At 48.8% G+C, this 25256-nt stretch overlaps 1 protein-coding gene across 3 annotated transcripts in view; it reads left to right on the top strand.

The window, feature by feature from the left end:
- Positions 1–25256, top strand: part of RAD51AP1 (RAD51 associated protein 1) — a 124539-nt gene that overhangs the window by 80233 nt on the left and 19050 nt on the right. For all 3 annotated transcript variants that reach the window (XM_063928483.1, XM_063928484.1, XM_063928482.1), the window contains 3 exons: positions 2134–2286; positions 3561–3710; positions 10083–10226. In XM_063928483.1, coding sequence (XP_063784553.1) covers positions 2134–2286; positions 3561–3710; positions 10083–10226 — 447 coding nt within the window. The remainder of the gene's footprint in view (positions 1–2133; positions 2287–3560; positions 3711–10082; positions 10227–25256) is intronic.

Genomic DNA, 25256 nt, shown 5'->3' with positions numbered 1-25256 from the left:
AGACAGGGCGGCACAAGAAGCAGGAGGGCAATGGCAAAAACTGCAAGGACTTTTCGCTGGGCGGAAAATCATGTGATAGCACTGTCAGCAGTGTTTCATTCCGGGAATGGAAACTGGGAAGCAGACTTCCTCAGCAGGCACGACCTCCACCCGGCAGAGTGGAAACTTCATCGGGAAGTTTTCCACATGATTGTAAACCGTTGGGAAATACCAAAGGTGGACATGATGGCGTCCCGTCTGAACAAAAAACGGGACAGGTATTGCGCCAGGTTAAGAGACCCTCAGGCAATAGCTGTGGACGTTCTGGTAACACCATGGATGTACCAGTCGGTGTATGTGTTCCATCCTCTGCTTCTCATACCTAAGGTACTGAGACTTATAAGACGTAGAGGAGTAAGAACTATACTCATGGCTCCGGATTGGCCAAGAAGGACTTGGTACCCGGAACTTCAAGAGATGCTCACAGAGGACTTATGGCCTCTGCCGCTAAGAAGGGACTTGTTTCAGCAAGTACCATGTCTGTTCCAAGACTTACCGCAGCTGCGTTTGACGGCATGGCTGTGGAACGCCGGATCCTAAGGGAAAAAGGCATTCCGGAAGAGGTCATTCCTACCCTGGTCAAAGCCAGAAAGGAGGTGACCGCACAACATTATCACCACATGTGGCAAAAATATGTTGCGTGGTGTGAGGCCAGAAAGGCCCCACGAAGAAATTTCAACTCGGTCGATTCCTGCATTTCCTGCAAACAGGAGTGTCTATGGGCCTCAAATTAGGGTCCATTAAGGTTCAAATTTCGGCCCTGTCGATTTTCTTCCAGAAAGAAGTGGCTTCAGTTCCTGAAGTCCAGAAGTTTGTCAAGGGAGTATTGCATATACAACCCCCTTTTGTGCCTCCAGTGGCACTGTGGGATCTCAACGTAGTTCTGGGATTCCTCAAATCACATTGGTTTAAAACCAGTCAAATCTGTGGATTTGAAGCATCTCACATGAAAAGTGACCATGCTCTTGGCCCTGGCCTGGACCAGGCGAGTGTCAAATTGGTGGTTTTTTTCTCAAAAAAGCCCATATCTGGTTGTCCATTTGGACAGGGCAGAGCTGCGGACTCGTCCCCAGTTCTCTCCCTAAGGTGGTGTCAGTGTTTCACCTGAACCAGCTTATTTTGGTGCCTTGCGCCTACTAGGGACTTGGAGGACTCCAGGTTGCTAGATGTTGTCAGGGCCCTGTAAATATAGGTTCCAGGACGGCTGGAGTCAGGAAAACTGACGTGCTGTTATCCTGTATGCACCCAACAAACTGGGTGCTCTTGCTTCTAAGCAGACTATTGCTAGTTGGATGTGTAATACAATTCAGCTTGCACATTCTGTGGCAGGCCTGCCACAGCCAAAATATGTAAATGCCCATTCCACAAGGAAGGTGGGCTTATCTTGGGCGGCTGCCCGAGGGGTCTCGGCTTTACAACTTTGCCGAGCGGCTATTTAGTCAGGGGCAAACACGTTGGTAAAATCCTACAAATTTGATACCCTGGCTAAGGAGGACCTGGAGTTCTCTCATTCGGTGCTGCAGAGTCATCCGCACTCTCCCGCCCGTTTGGGAGCTTTGGTATTATCCCCATGGTCCTTTCAGGAACCCCAGCATCCACTAGGACGATAGAGAAAATAAGAATTTACTTACCGATAATTCTATTTCTCGGAGTCCGTAGTGGATGCTGGGCGCCCATCCCAAGTGCGGATTATCTGCAATACTTGTACATAGTTACAAAAATCGGGTTATTATTGTTGTGAGCCATCTTTTCAGAGGCTCCGCTGTTATCATACTGTTAACTGGGTTCAGATCACAGGTTGTACAGTGTGATTGGTGTGGCTGGTATGAGTCTTACCCGGGATTCAAAATCCTTCCTTATTGTGTACGCTCGTCCGGGCACAGTATCCTAACTGAGGCTTGGAGGAGGGTCATAGGGGGAGGAGCCAGTGCACACCACCTGATCCTAAAGCTTTACTTTTTGTGCCCTGTCTCCTGCGGAGCCGCTATTCCCCATGGTCCTTTCAGGAACCCCAGCATCCACTACGGACTCCGAGAAATAGAATTATCGGTAAGTAAATTCTTATTTTTTTGAACACTTTACTGTTCTCCACAGGCCTGGATGAGATCACAGATGGTAATGAAGAACTGGTTATTGGCAGGAGTCGCAGACAAGCTGCATCTAAGGCCCTCGCTGAACAGCGGAAACTCCTGACAGATGACAGCGGAGATGAAGAGGCTGCAGATGACTTTAAGCCAGATGCTGCAGGTTGTATATTATAGACTCTCTTGTGTACTTCAAATGTCAAGAGCATAAACTAGTAATATGTATGTATATTAGACTATTGGACCTGGAATATGCTGCGTCACCTCACTCTCTGCCCCATCTCGCCCCTCACCTGCTCTGCTCACATACCCCTGCCACTCTGTATTGCCCTGCTTCCATACTTACCCCATTTCCAACGGCTGGACCTCCTCTTCTGGTCTCGCAGTGGGAACCATTAGGGTGCGCACCCATTCTGGGATTAGCTTGTGCGGCTGTCCCCCACCACACCTACGTACCTTTTAGCATACCAGCCAATATCAAGGGACTAATAAGAATGTTACTAAGTTTTTCCTGTGGCGCACTTCTGCCTTATTTCCCTATATCTTTGTCTTCAATATCACCAAAGAAACCTGGCTCCAGACATTCACATCTGCATTCACCTACATTTTATGCCTTCCCCACCATTGAGCCCCTTGGACAAATTTGTTACGGAAACTGGGGTCCTGAACTTTCTCCATTGGTGAATATTCCAGGTCTCCGTCTTGAAGCTAAATTATGAGTATAACAGAGTGTAAATGGTATTGTTGCCAACTACCTCTACGCCATATACACCTACTGTAGAGGTCCCAGTACTGCCTCAAGCTTAGCTTTCAAAAGGAGCTCATCTTTTCCCCTCCTAATGTCACTTCTCTTGGCGGATTACGCCACGCTGTCTACTGCTGCCCATGATCGCTGCCTTGGTGTCATTATCAAATCTGACCTCCACTTCACTCTACATATCTAGTCCTCCACCTACTTCCCATTGCCAGAAGATGCCACTTTCTCACTTGGGACATATCCAAAACCTTTATCCCATTCGTAGTGTTTTTGTGAGCCCATTAGTGCAGGTGAAGGCTTTACAGATGGCTGTATCTGCAGACAGCACCTTCTATTGGTGCAAGTGGTCTAATCAGACGTGACATGACCAATCCTTTTAATTCCTATGTTCACCTGTAATACCATGGGATTGTTAGGTCAAGTAGTTGCAGATTGTCTCTGTCGTGGTTATTCCTGACCTATATACCTGCCTCTATAGTGTGTGACCCTGCATCTTGCTAATTCCTTAGTACAGAAGAAAACATTCTTTTATTTCCAATTTGCCTCCCCAAATTTACAGTTAAATCTATATTTATCTGGCATAATCTGGATAAATTAACTGTTTAGTTAATTGTCTATTGTATTTATTTAAAAGCAGTTTTGTCAGCTTCTAAAGTTTACACCCCCCCCTTTTCATTCAGATGTGGACTCCGAGAGCGACTCGAGCTATAGCGGTGAGGATGAAGAGTTTGAAATAAAGAAACCTAAAAAAATATCAACACACAAAGTTGCTAAGCAAAACGTCAAGGGTGGTAAAAAGGACAAAGATTCCCCAAAACCGAAGACAGCTGGTAAGATCAGTGTTTATTTCCCTTTATATACATATCTGCTGATGTCACATTTCAGAGCTGAGAAATGAGACATCATTGACTGGGGATGCGGTTAAGATACCGGCATTCATCCAGACAGTTGGGATGCCAACACCAGAATCCCAACACTAAACGGAATGCCAATGCCGGCATCCTGACATCAATTGAAGTTCCGGCGCCAGAATGCCGAACACCTGAATCCCGATTGAGCTGGCCCCAGACTGCACTACAACTAAGCTGCGGATGGGGGAACTAAGGTTTAGGCTGTAGGGGAGGGTTAATGTTATGCTGCGGGGGATGGGAGGGTTAGGCTGCAGGGAGGGGTAGTTAGGATTAGGCATCCCCTAGGAGGGTTAGGTTTAGGCTGCAGAGAGCGGGGCAGGGTTAGGCACCACTGAGGAGGGTTAGTTTGGAGAGGGGGGGTGGTTTGGGTGAGGGGGGTATCAGTGTTGGCTTACATTTAAGGAGACTGTCTGGATTTTCACCCCGGTATGCCACTATCTGTATATTGGCAGTCGGCATCCCGGCCACTGGGATATAATATTTCTCTGACGTCCTAGTGGATGCTGGGAACTCCGAAAGGACCATGGGGAATAGCGGCTCCGCAGGAGACTGGGCACAACTAAAGAAAGCTTTTAGGTCACCTGGTGTGCACTGGCTCCTCCCACTATGACCCTCCTCCAAGCCTCAGTTAGATTTTGTGCCTGGCCGAGGTTGGATGCACACTAGGGGCTCTCCTGAGCTTCTAAAAAGAAAGTATATAATTAGGTTTTTTATTTTACAGTGAGACCTGCTGGCAACAGGCTCACTGCAGCGAGGGACTAAGGGGAGAAGAAGCGAACTCGCCTGCTTGCAGCCGGATTGGGCTTCTTAGGCTACTGGACACCATTAGCTCCAGAGGGATCGACCGCAGGCCCAGTCCTTGGTGTTCGGTCCCGGAGCCGCGCCGCCGTCCCCCTTACAGAGCCAGAAGCAAGAAGAGGTCCGGAAAATCGGCGGCAGAAGACATCAGTCTTCACCAAGGTAGCGCACAGCACTGCAGCTGTGTGCCATTGCTCCTCATACACACTTCACACTCCGGTCACTGAGGGTGCAGGGCGCTAGGGGGGGGGCGCCCTGAGCAGCAATAAAAACACCTTGGCTGGCAAAAATACCACTATATAGCCCCAGAGGCTATATATGTGATAATTACCCCTGCCAGAATCCATAAAAAAGCGGGAGAAAAGTCTGCGAAAAAGGGGCGGAGCTATCTCCTTCAGCACACTGGCGCCATTTCTCCTTCACAGATCCGCTGGAAGGAAGCTCCCTGGCTCTCCCCTGCAGTCTACACTACAGAAAAGGGTAAAAAAGAGAGGGGGGGCACTAAATTTAGGCGCAGTATATATAACAGCAGCTATAGGGGACATAATTCAGTTAGTCCCTGCATTATATAGCGCTCTGGTGTGTGCTGGCATACTCTCACTCTGTCTCCCCAAAGGGCTTTTGTGGGTCCTGTCCTCTGTTAGAGCATTCCCTGTGTGTGTGCGGTGTGTCGGTACGGCTGTGTCGACATGTTTGATGAGGATAATGATGTGGAGGCGGAGCAGATGCCTATAGAAGGGATGTCACCCCCTGCGGGGCAGACACCTGAGTGGATGGACTTATGGAAGGAATTGCGTGCACGTGTCGACTCCTTACACAAAAAATTTGACGACATGCCAAATGCGGGACAGCCGGCTTCTCAGCGCGTGCCTGTCCAGGCGTCTCAAAGGCCATCGGGGGCTCTAAAACGCCCGCTACCTCAGATGGCAGACGCGGATGTCGACACGGATACTGACACCAGTGTCGACGACGATGAGTCTAGTCTAATGTCCACTAAGGCCATTCGTTGCATGATTGAAGCAATGAAAGAGGTGTTACAAATTTCTGATATAAACCCAGGTATCACTAAAAAGGGTATTATGTTTGGGGAGAAAAAACTACCCGTAGTTTTTCCCCCATCAGAAGAATTAAATGGTGTGTGAAGAAGGGTGGGCTTTCCCTGATAAAAGATTGGTAATCTCTAAGAAGTTACTAATGGCGTTCCCTTTCCCGCCAGAGGATAGGTCACGTTGGGAGACACCCCCTAGGGTGGATAAAGCGCTCACACGTTTGTCTAAAAAGGTGGCACTACCGTCTCCGGATACGGCCGCCCTCAAGGAACCTGCTGATAGAAAGCAGGAGGCGATCCTGAAGTCTGTATATACACACTCAGGCATTATACTTAGACCAGCTATTGCGTCAGCATGGATGTGCAGTGCTGCCGCTGCGTGGTCAGATTCCCTGTCAGAAAATATTGACACCCTAGACAGGGACACTATTCTGCTAAGCATAGAGCATATAAAAGACTCAGTCTTATACATGAGAGATGCACAGAGGGAGATCTGCCGGCTGGCATCTAAAATAAGTGCATTGTCCATTTCTGCTAGGAGAGGCTTATGGACTCGCCAGTGGACATGGGATGCAGATTCAAAAAGGCACATGGAAGTTTTGCCTTATAAGGGTGAGGAGTTATTTGGGGATGGTCTCTCGGACCTAGTTTCCACAGCAACTGCTGGGAAGTCAGCATTTTTACCCCATGTTCCCTCACAGCCTAAAAAGGCGCCGTTTTATCAGGTACAGTCCTTTCGGACTAAGAAAAACAGGCGTGGAAAAGGCGGGTCCTTTCTGTCCAGAGGCAGAGGTAGGGGAAAAAGGCTGCAACAAACAGCAGGTTCCCAGGAGCAAAAGTCCTCCCCCGCTTCTTCCGAGTCCGCCGCATGACGGTGGGGCTCCACAGGCGGAGCCAGGTACGGTGGGGGGCCGCCTCAAAAATTTCAGTGATCAGTGGGCTCGCTCACAGGTGGATCCCTGGATCCTGCAAATAGTATCTCAAGGGTACAAACTGGAATTCGAGGCGTCTCCACCCCACCGGTTCCTAAAATCTGCCTTGCCGATTACTCCTTCAGACAGGGAGGCGGTACTAGCGGCAATTCACAAGCTGTATTCCCAGCAGGTGATAATCAAGGTGCCCCTACTTCAACAAGGACGGGGTTACTATTCCACACTGTTTGTGGTACCGAAACCGGAGGGTTCGGTGAGACCCATTTTAAATTTGAAATCCTTGAACACATACATAAAAAAATTCAAGTTCAAGATGGAATCGCTCAGGGCGGTTATTGCAAGCCTGGACGAGGGGGATTACATGGTATCCCTGGACATCAACGATGCTTACCTGCATGTCCCCATTTACTATCCTCACCAGGAGTACCTCAGATTTGTGGTACAGGATTGCCGTTACCAATTCCAGACGCTGCCGTTTGGACTCTCCACGGCACCGAGGGTGTTTACCAAGGTAATGGCGGAAATGATGATACTCCTTCGAAGAAAGGGAGTTTTAATTATCCCGTACTTGGACGATCTCCTAATAAAGGCGAGGTCCAAGGAGCAGTTGTTGGTGGGAGTAGCACTATCTCAGGAGGTGCTACACCAGCACGGTTGGATTCTGAACTGTTCCTGGGTATGATTCTGGATACAGTCCAGAAAAAAGTGTTTCTCCCGGAGGAGAAAGCCAAGGAGCTGTCATCTCTAGTCAGAGACCTCCTGAAACCAAAACAGGTATCGGGCATCACTGCACGCGGGTCCTGGGAAAGATGGTGGCTTCTTACGAAGCAATTCCTTTCGGCAGGTTCCATGCCAGAATCTTTCAGTGGGACCTGTTGGACCAATGGTCTGGATCGCATCTTCAGATGCATCGCCTAATAAATATTTTGGAACTAAGGGCCATTTACAATGCCCTAAGTCAGGCAAAATCCCTGCTTCTACACCAGCCGGTACTGATCCAGTCAGAAAACATCACGGCAGTCGCCCATGTAAATCGACAGGGCGGCACAAGAAGCAGGATGGCAATGGCAGAAGCCACAAGGATTCTCCGATGGGCGGAAAATCACGTACTAGCACTGTCAGCAGTGTTCATTCCGGGAGTGGACAACTGGGAAGCAGACTTTCTCAGCAGGCACGACCTCCACCCGGGAGAGTGGGGACTTCATCCAGAAGTCTTCACGCTGATTGTAAATCGATGGGAACGGCCACAGGTGGACATGATGGCGTCCCGCCTAAACAAAAAACTAGAGAGATATTGCGCCAGGTCAAGGGACCCTCAGGCGATAGCTGTGGACGCTCTAGTGACACCGTGGGTGTACCAGTCAGTTTATGTGTTCCCTCCTCTGCCTCTCATACCAAGGGTACTGAGAATAATAAGAAAACGAGGAGTAAGAACAATACTCGTGGTTCCGGATTGGCCAAGACGAGCGTGGTACCCGGAACTTCAAGAGATGATCTCAGAGGACCCATGGCCTCTGCCGCTCAGACAGGACCTGCTGCAGCAGGGGCCCTGTCTGTTCCAAGACTTACCGCGGCTGCGTTTGACGGCATGGCGGTTGAACGCCGGATCCTGAAGGAAAAGGGCATTCCGGAGGAAGTCATTCCTACGCTGATTAAAGCCAGGAAAGATGTAACTGCAAAGCATTATCACCGCATATGGCGGAAATATGTTGCTTGGTGTGAGGCCAAAAAGGCCCCAACAGAGGAATTTCACCTAGGTCGATTTCTGCATTTCCTACAAGGGAGTGACTATGGGCCTGAAATTAGGCTCCATTAAGGTACAGATCTCGGCTCTGTCGATTTTCTTCCAGAAAGAACTAGCTTCACTACCTGAAGTTCAGACGTTTGTGAAAGGAGTGCTGCATATTCAGCCCCCGTTTGTGCCTCCAGTGGCACCTTGGGATCTCAACGTGGTGTTGAGTTTCTTAAAATCACATTGGTTTGAGCCACTTAAAACCGTGGATCTAAAATATCTCACGTGGAAAGTGGTCATGTTATTGGCCTTGGCTTCAGCCAGGCGTGTGTCAGAATTGGCAGCTTTGTCATGTAAAAGCCCTTATCTGATTTTCCATATGGATAGGGCGGAATTGAGGACTCGTCCCCAGTTTCTCCCTAAGGTGGTATCAGCTTTTCACTTGAACCAACCTATTGTGGTGCCTGCGGCTACTAGGGACTTGGAGGATTCCAAGTTACTGGACGTAGTCAGGGCCTTGAAAATTTATGTTTCCAGGACGGCTAGAGTCAGGAAAACTGACTCGCTATTTATCCTGTATGCACCCAACAAACTGGGTGCTCCTGCTTCTAAGCAGACTATTGCTCGCTGGATTTGTAGCACAATTCAGCTGGCGCATTCTGCGGCTGGACTGCCGCATCCTAAATCAGTAAAAGCCCATTCCACAAGGAAGGTGGGCTCATCTTGGGCGGCTGCCCGAGGGGTCTCGGCTTTACAACTTTGCCGAGCTGCTACTTGGTCAGGGGCAAACACGTTTGCAAAAATTCTACAAATTTGATACCCTGGCTGAGGAGGACCTTGAGTTCTCTCATTCGGTGCTGCAGAGTCATCCGCACTCTCCCGCCCGTTTGGGAGCTTTGGTATAATCCCCATGGTCCTTTCGGAGTTCCCAGCATCCACTAGGACGTCAGAGAAAATAAGATTTTACTCACCGGTAAATCTATTTCTCGTAGTCCGTAGTGGATGCTGGGCGCCCATCCCAAGTGCGGATTGTCTGCAATACTTGTACATAGTTATTGTTAACTAAAGGGTTATTGTTGAGCCATCTGTTGAGAGGCTCAGTTGTTTTCATACTGTTAAACTGGGTATAGTATCACGAGTTATATGGTGTGATTGGTGTGGCTGGTAAGAGTCTTACCCGGGATTCAAAATCCTTCCTTATTATGTCAGCTAGTCCGGGCACAGTGTCCTAACTGAGGCTTGGAGGAGGGTCATAGTGGGAGGAGCCAGTGCACACCAGGTGACCTAAAGGCTTTCTTTAGTTGTGCCCAGTCTCCTGCGGAGCCGCTATTCCCCATGGTCCTTTCGGAGTTCCCAGCATCCACTACGGACTACGAGAAATAGATTTACCGGTGAGTAAAATCTTATTTTATTCCCATTTACAGAGATATGGGAGATTTAAGTTGCAGGGAGTGCAGTTGCTGATTGGGTGGCTCCTGCATAATCAATGTACACGTTTAGCAGGCTGGACATTTCACCAGGGCTGATGGCTCCTCTGCCACATGGGCATTGATGTTCATTGTAGAAGAGATATATATTCGATCTCTAGATTTCGCCAAAAAGGGGTTGTTACTCTTTATGAGGTGTCTCCCGCCACTATAACTTGCTTTGTATTTAGAAGCTATTTAAATTAATTTTATTCGACAGTCATTGTTGGATTACTACAAACATCGGTTGACGAAAGAGACGAAAATTTTTCACTTGTACGATTATTCTTATGTCATTTTATTTATGCTCTGCAGCAGCTCCATCCTCTACCACTGTGTCCATTAAAATAAACCCAACGCAAGCAAAGGCAGCCCCCGTCATTTCACCTGCTCCTGCAAAACAGACTGTACTCAGTAGCAAGCCGGTAGGGATGAAGAGACCAGCGTGGACTCCTCCAGGTAAGCCACATGTGCCAATTATGCATGTTGTAGGAGCAACAATAAATATCGCATCACAAAGGGTAACAAAAGGGTTTTTACTTTTATTGTAACCTCACTGCATATACACTTCCATACTTATTGAATTATTGTGAACCAAGCGCTGTGTATGTTGGTGGGTGCAAAAATGAAAATAAAAATAAGGAAAAAATAAAATTAAAATTAAAATAAAAAATAAAAAAATAAAATAAAAATAGATAAATAATAAATAAATAATTAATTAAAATAAAATAAAAATAAGATAAAAATAAAAATAGTTAAGGGAAAGGGGGTTAACGGTAATGCAATGTTTACAGCTCCTCTATGGATATGTGGAGCCAGATGACACTTTCTCAGCAGGGAAAAGTATTGAAAAGTACTCAGTCTTTTAAATACAAACTGTCCCTATCTTACCCTGTGAGTTGCTTCCAGTGGTTTGAGGGAAGGTGTAGCTGTGACTGTTTCACTATTCTCTTCCCCGCTGGCCGTGCTTGGTCGCTGTTCCGCTTGAATCGAAGCGACCGGAAGTTCGGGTCTCCGCTTCCGGTTGTTCGTGAAGCGGCCGGCGGTAGCGGTTTATTTTTTCCTTATTTTTATTTTCATTTTTGCACCCACCAACATACACAGCGCTTGGTTCACAATAATTCAATTTCCAACCTCCAACAACCTGAGCAGCTTTTCATAGCGCAGCAACCTACAGAATTCATTTTCACTTCCATACTTATGTCTGAAAGTGAACTGTTTACATAATCTCCTACTAATTATAAAAAAAAGTATTAGAGTCTGTGCCTGAAAGGACAATTCCGTTTTTGTTTGGTTCGGATCTGTGCGCTCCTGTGACTCATTTCCTCTTGTGTTGTGGGAACCTCTGCTGAATTTAGATTTTTACAAATGAGAATCCAACCTGCAGAGTACCTGCAAATGTTGTTGTGTGTCTGCTCACTTAAGTTACATGTAAAAGTCCAAGTGTGACTGCTATGGGCAGTGGGCTTTTTTGCGTGTCATAAAGTTACCACGCAGAAGTGGTATGTCGGATTAGATGTGTCGTCATGCTGTGACATAAACAAGGGCGCAGGGGGGTGTTCTAAATACCCATCACTGGGCCTGCTGTAGGAACTGGCGGGGTCGCGGGCCAGCTGCTAAAGGGAACAAATATCCCCATTTCTCTATCGTCCTAGTGGATGCTGGGGTTCCTGAAAGGACCATGGGGAATAGCGGCTCCGCAGGAGACAGGGCACAAAAGTAAAGCTTTCCGATCAGGTGGTGTGCACTGGCTCCTCCCCCTATGACCCTCCTCCAAGCCAGTTAGATTTTTGTGCCCGGCCGAGAAGGGTGCAATCTAGGTGGCTCTCCTAAAGAGCTGCTTAGAAAAGTTTAGCTTAGGTTTTTTATTTTACAGTGAGTCCTGCTGGCAACAGGATCACTGCAACGAGGGACTTAGGGGAGAAGAAGTGAACTCACCTGCGTGCAGGATGGATTGGCTTCTTGGCTACTGGACATCAGCTCCAGAGGGACGATCACAGGTACAGCCTGGATGGTCACCGGAGCCTTGCCGCCGGCCCCCTTGCAGATGCTGAAGTAAGAAGAGGTCCAGAATCGGCGGCAGAAGACTCCTCAGTCTTCTAAAGGTAGCGCACAGCACTGCAGCTGTGCGCCATTTTCCTCTCAGCACACTTCACACGGCAGTCACTGAGGGTGCAGGGCGCTGGGAGGGGGGCGCCCTGGGAGGCAAATGAATACCTATTTTGGCTAAAAATACCTCACATATAGCCTCCGGAGGCTATATGGAGATATTTAACCCCTGCCAGAATCCGTTAAGAGCGGGAGACGAGGCCGCCGAAAAAGGGGCGGGGCCTATCTCCTCAGCACACAGCGCCATTTTCCCTCACAGAAAGGCAGGAGGGAAGGCTCCCAGGCTCTCCCCTGCACTGCACTACAGAAACAGGGTTAAAACAGAGAGGGGGGGCACTAATTTGGCGTAAGAAATATATATATAAAAAAGATGCTATAAGGGAAAACACTTATATAAGGTTGTCCCTATATAATTATAGCGTTTTTGGTGTGTGCTGGCAAACTCTCCCTCTGTCTCTCCAAAGGGCTAGTGGGTCCTGTCCTCTATCAGAGCATTCCCTGTGTGTGTGCTGTGTGTCGGTACGTGTGTGTCGACATGTAGGAGGACGATGTTGGTGAGGAGGCGGAGCAATTGCCTGTAATGGTGATGTCACTCTCTAGGGAGTCGACACCGGAATGGATGGCTTATTTAGGGAATTACGTGATAATGTCAACACGCTGCAAGGTCGGTTGACGACATGAGACGGCCGACAAACAATTAGTACCGGTCCAGACGTCTCAAAAACACCGTCAGGGGTTTTTAAAACGCCCGTTTACTTTAGTCGGTCGACACAGACACAGACAGGGACACTGAATCCAGTGTCGACGGTGAATAAACAAACGTATTCCTTATTAGGGCCACACGTTAAAGGCAATGAAGGAGGTGTTACATATTTCTGATACTACAAGTACCACAAAAGAGGGTATTATGTGGGATGTGAAAAAACTACCATAGTTTTTCCTGAATCAGATAAATTAAATAAAGTGTGTGATGATGCGTGGGTTCCCCCCGATAGAAAATTATGGGCGGTATACCCTTTCCCGCCAGAAGTTAGGGCGCGTTGGGAAACACCCCTTAGGGTGGATAAGGCGCTCACACGCTTATCAAAACAAGTGGCGGTACCGTCTATAGATAGGGCCGTCCTCAAGGACCAGCTGACAGGAGGCTGGAAAATATCATAAAAAGTATATACACACATACTGGTGTTATACTGCGACCAGCGATCGCCTCAGCCTGGATGTGCAGAGCTGGGGTGGCTTGGTCGGATTCCCTGACTAAAAATATTGATACCCTTGACAGGGACAGTATTTTATTGACTATAGAGCATTTAAAGGATGCATTTCTATATATGCGAGATGCACAGAGGGATATTTGCACTCTGGCATCAAGAGTAAATGCGATGTCCATAACTGCCAGAAGATGTTATGGACACGACAGTGGTCAGGTGATGCAGATTCCAAACGGCACAAAGGTGTATTGCCGTATAAAGGAAGAGGAGTTATTTGGGGTCGGTCCATCGGACCTGGTGGCCACGGCAACTGCTGGAAAATCCACCGTTTTTACCCTAAGTCACATCTCTGCAGAAAAAGACACCGTCTTTTCAGCCTCAGTCCTTTCGTCCCTATAAGATCATATCTGCCCAGGGATAGAGGAAAGGGAAGAAGACTGCAGCAGGCAGCCCATTCCCAGGAACAGAAGCGTTCCACCGCTTCTGACAAGTTCTCAGCATGGCGCTGAGACCGTACGGGACCCCTGGATCCTACAAGTAGTATCCCAGGGGTACAGATTGGAATGTCGAGACGTTTCCCCTTCGCAGGCTCCTGAAGTCTGCTTTACCAAGGTCTCCCTCCGACAAGGAGGCAGTATGGGAAAAAATTCACAAGCTGTATTCCCAGCAGGTGATAATTAAATTACCCCTCCTACTACAAGAAAAGGGGTATTATTCCACACTATATTGTGGTACTGAAGCCAGAAGGCTAGGTGAGACTTATTCTAAAAAAAATTTTGAACACTTACAAAGGTTCAAATCAAGATGGAGTCACTCAGAGCAGTAATAACGAACCAGGAAGAAGGGGACTATATAGTGTCCCGGGACATCAGGGATGCTTACCTCTAGGTCCCAAATTTGCCCTTCTCACTAAGGGTACCTCAGGTTCGTGGTGCAGAACTGTCACTATCAGTTTCAGACGCTGCCGTTTGGATTGTCCACGGCACCCCGGGTCTTTACCAAGGTAATGGCCGAAATGATGATTCTTCTTCGAAGAAAAGGCGTCTTAATTATCCCTTACTTGGACGATCTCCTGATAAGGGCATAGTCCAGGGAACAGTTGGAGGTCGGAGTAGCACTATCTCGGATACTGCTACAACAGCACGGGTGGATTCTAAATATTCCAAAATCGCAGCTGATCCCGACGACACGTCTGCTGTGACTAGGGATGATTCTGGACACAGTCCAGAAAAAGGTGTTTCTCCCGGAAGAGAAAGCCAGGGAGTTATCCGAGCTAGTCAGGAACCTCCTAAAAACAGTGCATCATTGCACAAGGATCCTGGTAAAAATGGTGGCTTCCTACGAAGCAATTCCATTCGGCAGATTTCACGCAAGAACTTTTCAGTGGGATCTGCTGGACAAATGGTCCGGATCGCATCTTCAGATGCATCAGCGGATAACCCTATATCCAAGGACAAGGGTGTCTCTCCTGTGGTGGTTATAGAGTGCTCATCTTCTAGAGGGCCGCAGATTCGGCATTCAGGATTGGATGCTGGTGACCACGGAGCCCAGCCCGAGAGGCTGGGGAGCAGTCACACAAGGAAAAAATTTCCAGGGAGTGTGATCAAGTCTGGAGACTTTTCTCCACATAAATATACTGGAGCTAAGGGTAAATTTATAATGCTCTAAGCTTAGCAAGTCCTCTGCTTCAAGGTCAGCCGGTATTGATCCAGGGGAAAAACATCACGGCAGTCGCTCACGTAAACAGACAGGGCGACACAAGAAGCAGGAGGGCAATGGCAAAAACTGCAAGGACTTTTCGCTGGGCGGAAAATCATGTGATAGCACTGTCAGCAGTGTTTCATCCCGGGAATGGAAACTGGGAAGCAGACTTCCTCAGCAGGCACGACCTCCACCCGGGAGAGTGGAAACTTCATCGGGAAGTTTTTTCCACATGATTGTAAACCGTTGGGAAATACCAAAGGTGGACATGATGGCGTCCCGTCTGAACAAAAAACGGGACAGGTATTGCGCCAGGTCAAGAGACCCTCAGGCAATAGCTGTGGACGTTCTGGTAACACCGTGGGTGTACCAGTCGGTGTATGTGTTCCCTCCTCTGCTTCTCATACCTAAGGTGCTGAGAATTATAAGACGTAGAGGAGTAAGAACTATACTCATGGCTCCGGATTGGCCAAGAAGGACTTGGTACCCGGAACTTCAAGAGATGCTTACAGAGGTCTTATGGCCTCTGCCGCTAAGAAGCGACTTGCTTCAGCAAGTACCATGTCTGTTCCAAGACTTACCGCAGCTGCGTTTGTCGGCATGGCGGTGGAAAGCCGGATCCTAAGGGAAAAAGGCATTCCGGAAGAGGTCATTCCTACCCTGGTAAAAGCCAGAAAGGAGGTGACCGCACAACATTATCACCACATGTGGCGAAAATATGTTGCGTGGTGTGAGGCCAGGAAGGCCCCACAAAGAAATTTCAACTCGGTCGTTTCCTGCATTTCCTGCAAACAGGAGTGTCTATGGGCCTCAAATTGGGGTCCATTAAGGTTCAAATTTCGGCCCTGTCGATTTTCTTCCAGAAAGAAGTGGCTTCAGTTCCTGAAGTCCAGAAGTTTGTCAAGGGAGTATTGCATATACAACCCCCTTTTGTGCCTCCAGTGGCACTGTGGGATCTCAACGTAGTTCTGGGATTCCTCAAATCACATTGGTTTAAAACCAGTCAAATCTGTGGATTTGAAGCATCTCACATGTAAAGTGACCATGCTCTTGGCCCTGGCCTGGACCAGGCGAGTGTCAAATTGGTGTTTTTTTCTCAAAAAAGCCCATATCTGTTTGTCCATTCGGACAGGGCAGAGCTGCGGACTCGTCCCCAGTTCTCTCCCTAAGGTGGTGTCAGTGTTTCACCTGAACCAGCTTATTGTGGTGCCTTGCACCTACTAGGGACTTGGAGGACTCCAAGTTGCTAGATGTTGTCAGGGCCCTGAAAATGTGTTCCAGGACGGCTGGAGTCAGGAAAACTGACTTGCTGTTATCCTGTATGCACCCAACAAACTGGGTGCTCTTGCTTCTAAGCAGACTATTGCTAGTTGGATGTGTAATACAATTCAGCTTGCACATTCTGTGGCAGGCCTGCCACAGCCAAAATATGTAAATGCCCATTCCACAAGGAAGGTGGGCTCATCTTGGGCGGCTGCCCGAGGGGTCTCGGCTTTACAACTTTGCCGAGCAGCTACTTGGTCAGGGGCAAACACGTTTGCTAAATTCTACAAATTTGATACCCTGACTAAGGAGGACCTGGAGTTCTCTCATTCGGTGCTGCAGAGTCATCCGCACTCTCCCGCCCGTTTGGGAGCTTTGGTATAATCCCCATGGTCCTTTCAGGAACCCCAGCATCCACTAGGACGATAGAGAAAATAAGAATTTACTTACCGATAATTCTATTTCTCGGAGTCCGTAGTGGATGCTGGGCGCCCATCCCAAGTGCGGATTATCTGCAATACTTGTACATAGTTACAAAAATCGGGTTATTATTGTTGTGAGCCATCTTTTCAGAGGCTCCGCTGTTATCATACTGTTAACTGGGTTTAGATCACAAGTTGTACGGTGTGATTGGTGTGGCTGGTATGAGTCTTACCCGGGATTCAAAATTCCTCCCTTATTGTGTACGCTCGTCCGGGCACAGTACCTAACTGGCTTGGAGGAGGGTCATAGGGGGAGGAGCCAGTGCACACCACCTGATCGGAAAGCTTTACTTTTGTGCCCTGTCTCCTGCGGAGCCGCTATTCCCCATGGTCCTTTCAGGAACCCCAGCATCCACTACGGACTCCGAGAAATAGAATTATCGGTAAGTAAATTCTTATTTTCTCTTACGTCCTAGTGGATGCTGGGGACTCCGTAAGGACCATGGGGAATAGACGGGCTCCGCAGGAGACTGGGCACTCTAAAGAAAGATTTAGTACTACCTGGTGTGCACTGGCTCCTCCCTCTATGCCCCTCCTCCAGACCTCAGTTAGAATCTGTGCCCGGCCAGAGCTGGGTGCTTTTAGTGGGCTCTCCTGAGCTTGCTAAGAAGAAAGTATTTTAGTTTAGGTTTTTTTATTTTCAGAGAGCCTCTGCTGGCAACAGACTCTCTGCTACGTGGGACTGAGGGGAGAGAAGCAAACCTACTAACTGCGGCTAGGTTGCGCTTCTTAGGCTACTGGACACCATTAGCTCCAGAGGGATCGAACACAGGTACCTAACCTTGATCGTCCGTTCCCGGAGCCGCGCCGCCGTCCCCCTCGCAGAGCCAGAAGCAGCAGAAGCATGAAGACATCGAAATCGGCGGCAGAAGACTCCTGTCTTCACTTAAGGTAGCGCACAGCACTGCAGCTGTGCGCCATTGCTCCCGCAGCACACCCGCACACTCCGGTCACTGTAGGGCGCAGGGGGGGCACCCTGGGCAGCAATTAAGGTACCTTTTGGCAAAATAACACATATATCCAGTCAGGCACTGGATATATGTTCGAGCCCCCGCCATTTTTTACACACAGAAGCGGGACAGAAGCCCGCCGCTGAGGGGACGGGGCCTTCTTCCTCGGCACACCAGCGCCATTTTCTCTTCACAGCTCCGCTGGAAAGACGCTCCCCAGGCTCTCCCCTGCAGTATCCAGGTGCAAAAAGGGTAAAAAGAGAGGGGGGGCACATAAATTTAGGCGCAAAACGATCACAAACAGCAGCTACTGGGTAATCACTAAGGTACAGTGTAATCCCTGGGTTATATAGCGCTGGGGTGTGTGCTGGCATACTCTCTCTCTGTCTCCCCAAAAGCCTTTGTGGGGTCCTGTCCTCAGTCAGAGCATTCCCTGTGTGTGTGCGGTGTGTCGGTACGTCAGTGTCGACATGTTTGATGAGGAAGGATATGTGGAGGCAGAACAAGTGCAGGTGAATGAGGTGTCGCCGCCGACGGTGCCGACACCTGATTGGATGGATATGTGGAAGGTGTTAAATGATATAATGTAAGCTCCTTACATAACAGGTTGGATAAAGCTGTAGCCTTGGGACAGTCAGGGTCTCAACCCATGCCTGATCCTACAATGCAGAGGCCGCCAGGGTCTCACAAGCGCCCACTATCCCAGATGGTTGACACAGATGCCGACACGAAGTCTGACTCCAGTGTCGATGACGATGATGCAAAGTTGCAGCCTAAAATGACTAAAGCCATCCGCTACATGATTATAGCAATAAAGAATATATTGCACATATCAGAGGAAAACCCTGTCCCTGACAAAAGGGTTTATATGTATGGGGAGAAAAAGCAAGAAGTGACTTTTCCACCTTCACATGAATTAAATGAATTATGTGTAAAAGCGTGGGATTCCCCTGATAGGAAAGTAGTAATTTCCAAGAGATTACCGATGGCGTATCCTTTCCTGCCAACGGACAGGTTACGCTGGGAATCCTCCCCGAGGGTAGACAAGGCGTTGACACGCTTATCTAAGAGGGTGGCCCTGCCGTCTCAGGATACGGCCGCCCTAAAGGATCCTGCGGATAGAAAGCAGGAAGCTATCCTGAAGTCTGTTTATACACATTCTGGTACTCTACTGAGGCCAGCAATTGCTTCGGCCTGGATGTGTAGTGCTGTAGCAGCTTGGACTGATAATCTCTCGGAGGAGATAGATACCCTGGACAGGGACACTGTTCTACTGACCCTGGGACATATCAAGGACGCTGTCCTATATATGCGCGATGCCCAGAGGGACATTTGCCTGCTGGGCTCTAGAATAAACGCAATGTCCATTTCTGCCAGAAGGGTCTTATGGACTCTGCAATGGACAGGGGATGCCGACACTAAAAAACACATGGAGGTTTTGCCTTATAAGGGTGAAGAATTATTTGGGGACGGTTTCTCGGACCTAGTTTCCACTGCTATGGCAGGGAAGTCAAATTTCTTGCCTTATGTTCCCTCACAGCCGAAGAAAGCACCGTATTACCAAATGCAGTCCTTTCGTTTGCAAAAGAGCAAGAAAGTCAGAGGGGCATCTTTTCTTGCCAGAGGCAGGGGTAGAGGAAAAAAGCTGCACCATGCAGCTAGTTCCCAGGAACAAAAGTCCTCCCCGGCTTCCACTAAATCCACCGCACGACGCTGGGGCTCCACAGGCGGAGCCAGGAGCGGTGGGGGCGCGTCTCCGAAATTTTAGCCACCAGTGGGTTCGCTCACAGGTGGATCCTTGGGCTATACAAATTGTGTCTCAGGGATACAAGCTGGAGTTCGAGTTGACGCCCCCTCACCGTTACCTAAAATCGTCCTTGCCAGCTTCCCCCATGGAAAGGGAGGTAGTGCTGGCGGCAATTCACAAGTTATACCTCCAGCAGGTGGTAGTAAAGGTTCCCCCCCTTCAACAGGGAAGGGGTTACTATTCCACTATGTTTGTGGTACCGAAACCGGACGGTTCGGTCAGGCCCATCTTGAATTTAAAATCCCTGAATATTTATCTGAGGAAATTTCAAGTTCAAAATGGAATCGCTCAGAGCGGTCATTGCAAGTCTGGAAGAGGGGGATTTCATGGTGTCTCTGGACATCAGGGATGCTTACTTGCATGTCCCCATTTATCCGCCTCATCAAGAGTACCTCAGGTTTGTGGTACAGGACTGTCATTACCAATTCCAGACGCTGCCGTTTGGCCTGTCCACGGCACTGAGAATATTTACCAAGGTGATGGCGGAGATGATGGTGCTCCTTCGGAAGCAAGGAGTTACAATTATCCCATACTTGGACGATCTTCTCATAAAGGCGAGGTCCAGGGAGCAATTACTGATCAGCGTAGCACACTCTCAGGAAGTGTTGCGGCAGCACGGCTGGATTCTGAATATTCCAAAGTCGCAGCTGATCCCTACGAAGCGTCTGCCCTTCCTGGGCATGATTCTGGATACAGGCCAGAAGAAGGTATTTCTCCCGGAGGAGAAGGCTCAGGAGCTCGTGACTCTGGTCAGGGACCTCCTGAAGCCAAAACAGGTGTCGGTGCATCACTGCACGCGAGTCCTGGGAGAGATGGTGGCGTCATACGAAGCCATTCTCTTCGGCAGGTTCCATGCCAGGATTTTTCAGTGGGATCTGTTGGACAAGTGGTCCGGATCGCATCATCAGATGCATCGGCTGATCACCCTGGCCCCCAGGGCCAGGGTGTCTCTTCTGTGGTGGCTGCAGAGGGCTCACCTCCTCGAGGGCCGCAGGTTCGGCATACAGGACTGGGTCCTGGTGACCACGGATGCAAGCCTCCGAGGTTGGGGGGCAGTCACTCAGGGAAGAAACTTCCAAGGGCTGTGGTCAAGTCAGGAGACTTGTCTGCACATAAATATCCTAGAACTAAGGGCCATATACAAGCCCTAAGCCAAGCGGAGCCTCTGCTTCGAGACCAACCAGTGCTGATTCAGTCAGACAACATCACTGCAGTGGCCCATGTCAACCGACAGGGCGGCACAAGAAGCAGGGTGGCGATGGCAGAAGACACCAGGATTCTTCGTTGGGCGGAGAATCACGTGCAGGCACTGTCAGCAGTGTTCATTCTGGGGGTCGACAAATGGGAAGCAGACTTCCTCAGCAGACACGACCTCCACCCGGGAGAGTGGGGACTTCATCACGAAGTCTTCACGCTGATGGCAAATCGATGGGAACTCCCACAGGTGGACATGATGGCGTCACGCCTCAACAAAAAGCTAAACAGGTATTGCGCCAGGTCAAGAGACCCTCGGGCGATAGCTGTGGACGCACTAGTAACACCATGGGTGTTCCAGTCAATCTATGTGTTTCCTCCTCTTCCTCTCATACCCAAGGTGCTGAGAATTGTAAGAAAAAGAGGAGTGAGAACAATATTCATTGCTACGGATTGGCCAAGAAGGACTTGGTACCCGGAACTGCAAGAAATGCTCACAGAGGACCCATGGCCTCTGCCTCTCAGACAGGACCTGTTACAACAAGGACCCTGTCAGTTCTAAGACTTACCGCGGCTGCGTTTGACGGCATGTTGGTTGAACGCCGGATCCTAGCGGAAAAGGGCATTCCGGATGAAGTTATTCCTACGCTGATAAAGGCTAGGAAAGACGTGACTGCAAAACATGATCACCGTATATGGCGAAAATATGTTGCTTGGTGTGAGGCCAGGAAGGCCCCTACAGAGGAATTCCAGCTGGGTCGATTCCTGCACTTCCTGCAGTCAGGAGTGACTATGGGCCTAAAATTAGGGTCCATAAAGGTCCAGATTTCGGCCCTATCCATTTTCTTTCAAAAGGAACTGGCTTCACTGCCTGAGGTTCAGACGTTTGTTAAGGGAGTGCTGCATATTCAGCCCCCTTTTGTGCCACCAGTGGCACCTTGGGATCTTAACGTGGTCTTGGGGTTCCTGAAATCCCACTGGTTTGAGCCACTTAAGACCGTGGAGCTAAAGTATCTCACATGGAAAGTGGTCATGCTGTTGGCCTTAGCGTCGGCTAGGCGTGTGTCAGAATTGGCGGCTTTGTCATGTAAAAGCCCCTATCTGGTTTTTCATATGCGCGCTGGATCTGTAACACGAATCAGCAGGCTCATTCTGCGGCAGGATTGCCGCATCCAAAATCAGTGAAAGCCCACTCCACAAGGAAGGTGGGCTCTTCTTGGGCGGCTGCCCGAGGATTCTCGGCATTACAGCTTTGCCGAGCTGCTACTTGGTCGGGTTCAAACACTTTTGCAAAATTCTACAAGTTTGATACCCTGGCTGAGGAGGACCTTGTGTTTGCCCATTCGGTGCTGCAGAGTCATCCGCACTCTCCCGCCCGTTTGGAGGCTTTGGTATAATCCCCATGGTCCTTACGGAGTCCCCAGCATCCACTAGGACGTTAGAGAAAATAAGATTTTACTCACCGGTAAATCTTTTTCTCGTAGTCCGTAGTGGATGCTGGGCGCCCGTCCCCAGTGCGGACTTTCTGCAATACGTGTATATAGTTATTGCTTAATAAAGGGTTATGTTATATTGGCATCCTTTGGTTGATGCTATGTTTGTTCATACTGTTAACTGGGTAAGGTTATCACAAGTTATATGGTGTGATTGGTGTGGCTGGTAAGAGTCTTACCCTGGATTCCAAAATCCTTTCCTTGTAATGTCCGCTCTTCCGGGCACAGTTTCCTTAACTGAGGTCTGGAGGAGGGGCATAGAGGGAGGAGCCAGTGCACACCAGGTAGTACTAAATCTTTCTTTAAAGTGCCCAGTCTCCTGCGGAGCCCGTCTATTCCCCATGGTCCTTACGGAGTCCCCAGCATCCACTACGGACTACGAGAAAAAGATTTACCGGTGAGTAAAATCTTATTTTCTCTTACGTCCTAGAGGATACTGGGGTTCCATTTAGTACCATGGGGTATAGATGGGTCCACTAGGAGCCATGGGCACTTTAAGAATTTGATAGTGTGGGCTGGCACCTCCCTCTATGCCCCTTCTACAAGACTCAGTTTAGAAAATGTGCCCGGAGGAGCCGGTCACGTTTATGGAAGCTCCTGAAGAGTTTTCTTCATTTATTTTATTTCTCCTACGTCCTAGAGGATGCTGGGGTTCCAAAAGGACCATGGGGTATAGACAGGATCCGCAGGAGACATGGGCACACTATAAGACTTTGAATGGGTGTGAACTGGCTCCTCCCTCTATGCCCCTCCTCCAGACCTCAGTTAGACTTTGTGCCCAGAGGTGACTGGACACACACTAGGGGAGGTCTACAGAGTTTCTCTAAAAGACTTTGTTAGGTTTTTTTATTTTCAGGCAGACCTGCTGGCTACAGGCTCCCTGCATCGTGGGAGTGAGGGGAGAGAAGCAGGACCTACTTCTTCTTAGTTCAAGGGCTCTGCTTCTTAGGCTACTGGACACCATTAGCTCCAGAGGGTTCGATCACTTGGTTCGCCTAGCTGCTTGTTCCTGGAGCCGCGCCGTGAATCCCCTCACAGAAGCCAGAAGAAAGAAGCAGAAGACTTCAGTGACGGCAGAAGACTTCAGTAACGGAGGTAACCGCAGCGGTAGCGCTGCGCTCCATGCTCCCACACACATCACCAACGGCACTTGCAGGGTGCAGGGCGCTGGGGGGGGAGCGCCCTGGGCAGCATGTTACTGAGGTTCTTTGTTTTACACAGGCACCCTCGGGGCCCCGGACACCCAGTACAATACCCCCGCCGAATGGCAGCGGTAGCGCTGCGTGACATTGATCCCGCACACACCAGCGGTCACTTGGGTGCAGGGCGCTGGGGGGGGGGGGGTGCCTTGGACAGCAATATATCTGTGTTTTGTGATGGTATATAGTGCCTAGACACTATATACGGTCCCCTGCCTGTATGTTACATTTTATTATAATGAGGCTGAAGCGCGCCGAATAGGGGGTGGGGCTTTGCCTTCACAGCAGTGTTCAGCGCCATTTTTCTCTCTGTCCCCGCCAAAAAGTACAAGCGAGGGGGGCACAGAGTTTTTAGTGACATATTAAGATATATATATAACACTGTTTGTTTAGAAATGGCCATATAATCATTGTTGTGCATATTTATGTGTGACTTCCCTGTCAGTTATACCCACTATAGTCCACATGTGTCTACATGAGGGAGTGATCGGTCACAAACAGATATGGGGTCACTGTCAACATCGCCAACACCTGTTGGTACTTGATAGAGTCAACAGGTCGGTAGTGGTATGCTTGTCATAAGTACACACGATATGGGAAACACAGTAGTATGTGGGTGACCCTGTCGGCACCAACTATGATGACTGGGTGTAAAAATATATGAGAAACCTATACCTGTAGGTGTATATATGTATGGTATGTTGCAGGGGGCTGTAGCTCGAGCACAGACGTGATAGTATTTTGTGGGGGCGTCCTAGTGAAATTAGGTATGTGTTTCCCTCAGATCCCTCGGGGTCACAAAAATGTTATTTTGCCCAGTCACTTTTCCCTTTCGTCGACGCGAATACTATGTTCTCTGTCGGCCATAATGTTTCCTGATTAGATCCGCAACATTGGCATTCAGTACATGTTCATACACATTCAGAACACATTAATGTCGCTAGGGTCTCTGATGTTCCTGACAGATTTTATATATATATATAGCGAGAGGTGTGTGTGTGTGTGTGTGTGTGTGTGTGTGTGTGTGTGTGTGTGTGTGTGTGTGTGTGTGTGTGTGTGTGTGTGTGTGTATATATATATATATATATATATATATATATATATAGAGATGTATATATAGGTATATGTGTATTTAAATGTGTACAGTTATATTACAATTTATTATGAATGCTGAAGTAAAGTTATTCTTTCTCATGTGCTGGTCGCTCTGTTGATGAAGCTCTAGGTCAGCCGTGACCAGATGGTCTCGAATCCTCCCGAGGAGTCCGAGTGTTTATTCTTTTCCTGCCGTGGATAGAATAAAGTGAATGTCTACCCCTGGTCTACACGGGGCCCTGTCAACAAGGATCGTATACAGGAAGCTAAGTTATAATTTTAATTATATGCTTTGATGATATTGGCATTACATGCGCATGGGGGTGTACTTGTATTCAAAGATGATCGGTTACCTTGTTATCCGATATAATTAATTCCTTGGGTCTTATCTAGAACATTGCAGCATGCTGCCGTGCGACTAGAAGAGGTATGCACGGACTCCGAGAAATACTGGAGCATCTTGCCTATGACGGGGAAATCTGGTTTGGGGATGGCTTGGTTAAGTGGATCTCGGCAGATACCACTGGTATGTCTACCGTCCTGAGCTATGTTCCATCACAACGGTTGCTGACCCATTTCTTTTTTGTGGGATGCAGTCATTTTGACCGGTTGGATACCGTTTGGTTTCCCCTTCTTTGCAGGTAGAGGACGGTAAAAAGGTAAGAGGTCTGCGGCCTTTTCAAGTTCGCAGAGCAAGATATCGTCCTCTGTTTCTACTACGTCCACCGCAGATCGCTGGGTCTATCTGGCTGGAGCCCTCACCCGTGGGGACTCGTCTAATACTCCGCAGTCAGTCCTGGAATGGACTTGACACAGTGGGTAAGAATACAGTCCATAGGGGGGATATACTCGAGTTTCCAGATAATTCCCCTCGCTGATTTTTAAAATAGATCTTAACGATTCTCCTATGGACAGGGAGGTAGTAGGCGACGCCATACAAGGTTTGGTTCAGGATCAGGACATTGTCCTGCTGTCCCTGTCAAAAAAA

Source organism: Pseudophryne corroboree, chromosome 6, assembly GCF_028390025.1.
Source record: "Pseudophryne corroboree isolate aPseCor3 chromosome 6, aPseCor3.hap2, whole genome shotgun sequence".
NCBI lineage: Eukaryota > Metazoa > Chordata > Amphibia > Anura > Myobatrachidae > Pseudophryne > Pseudophryne corroboree.
Note: the sequence above shows the minus strand (reverse complement) of the source record. Positions and strands in the feature narration are given on the sequence as shown.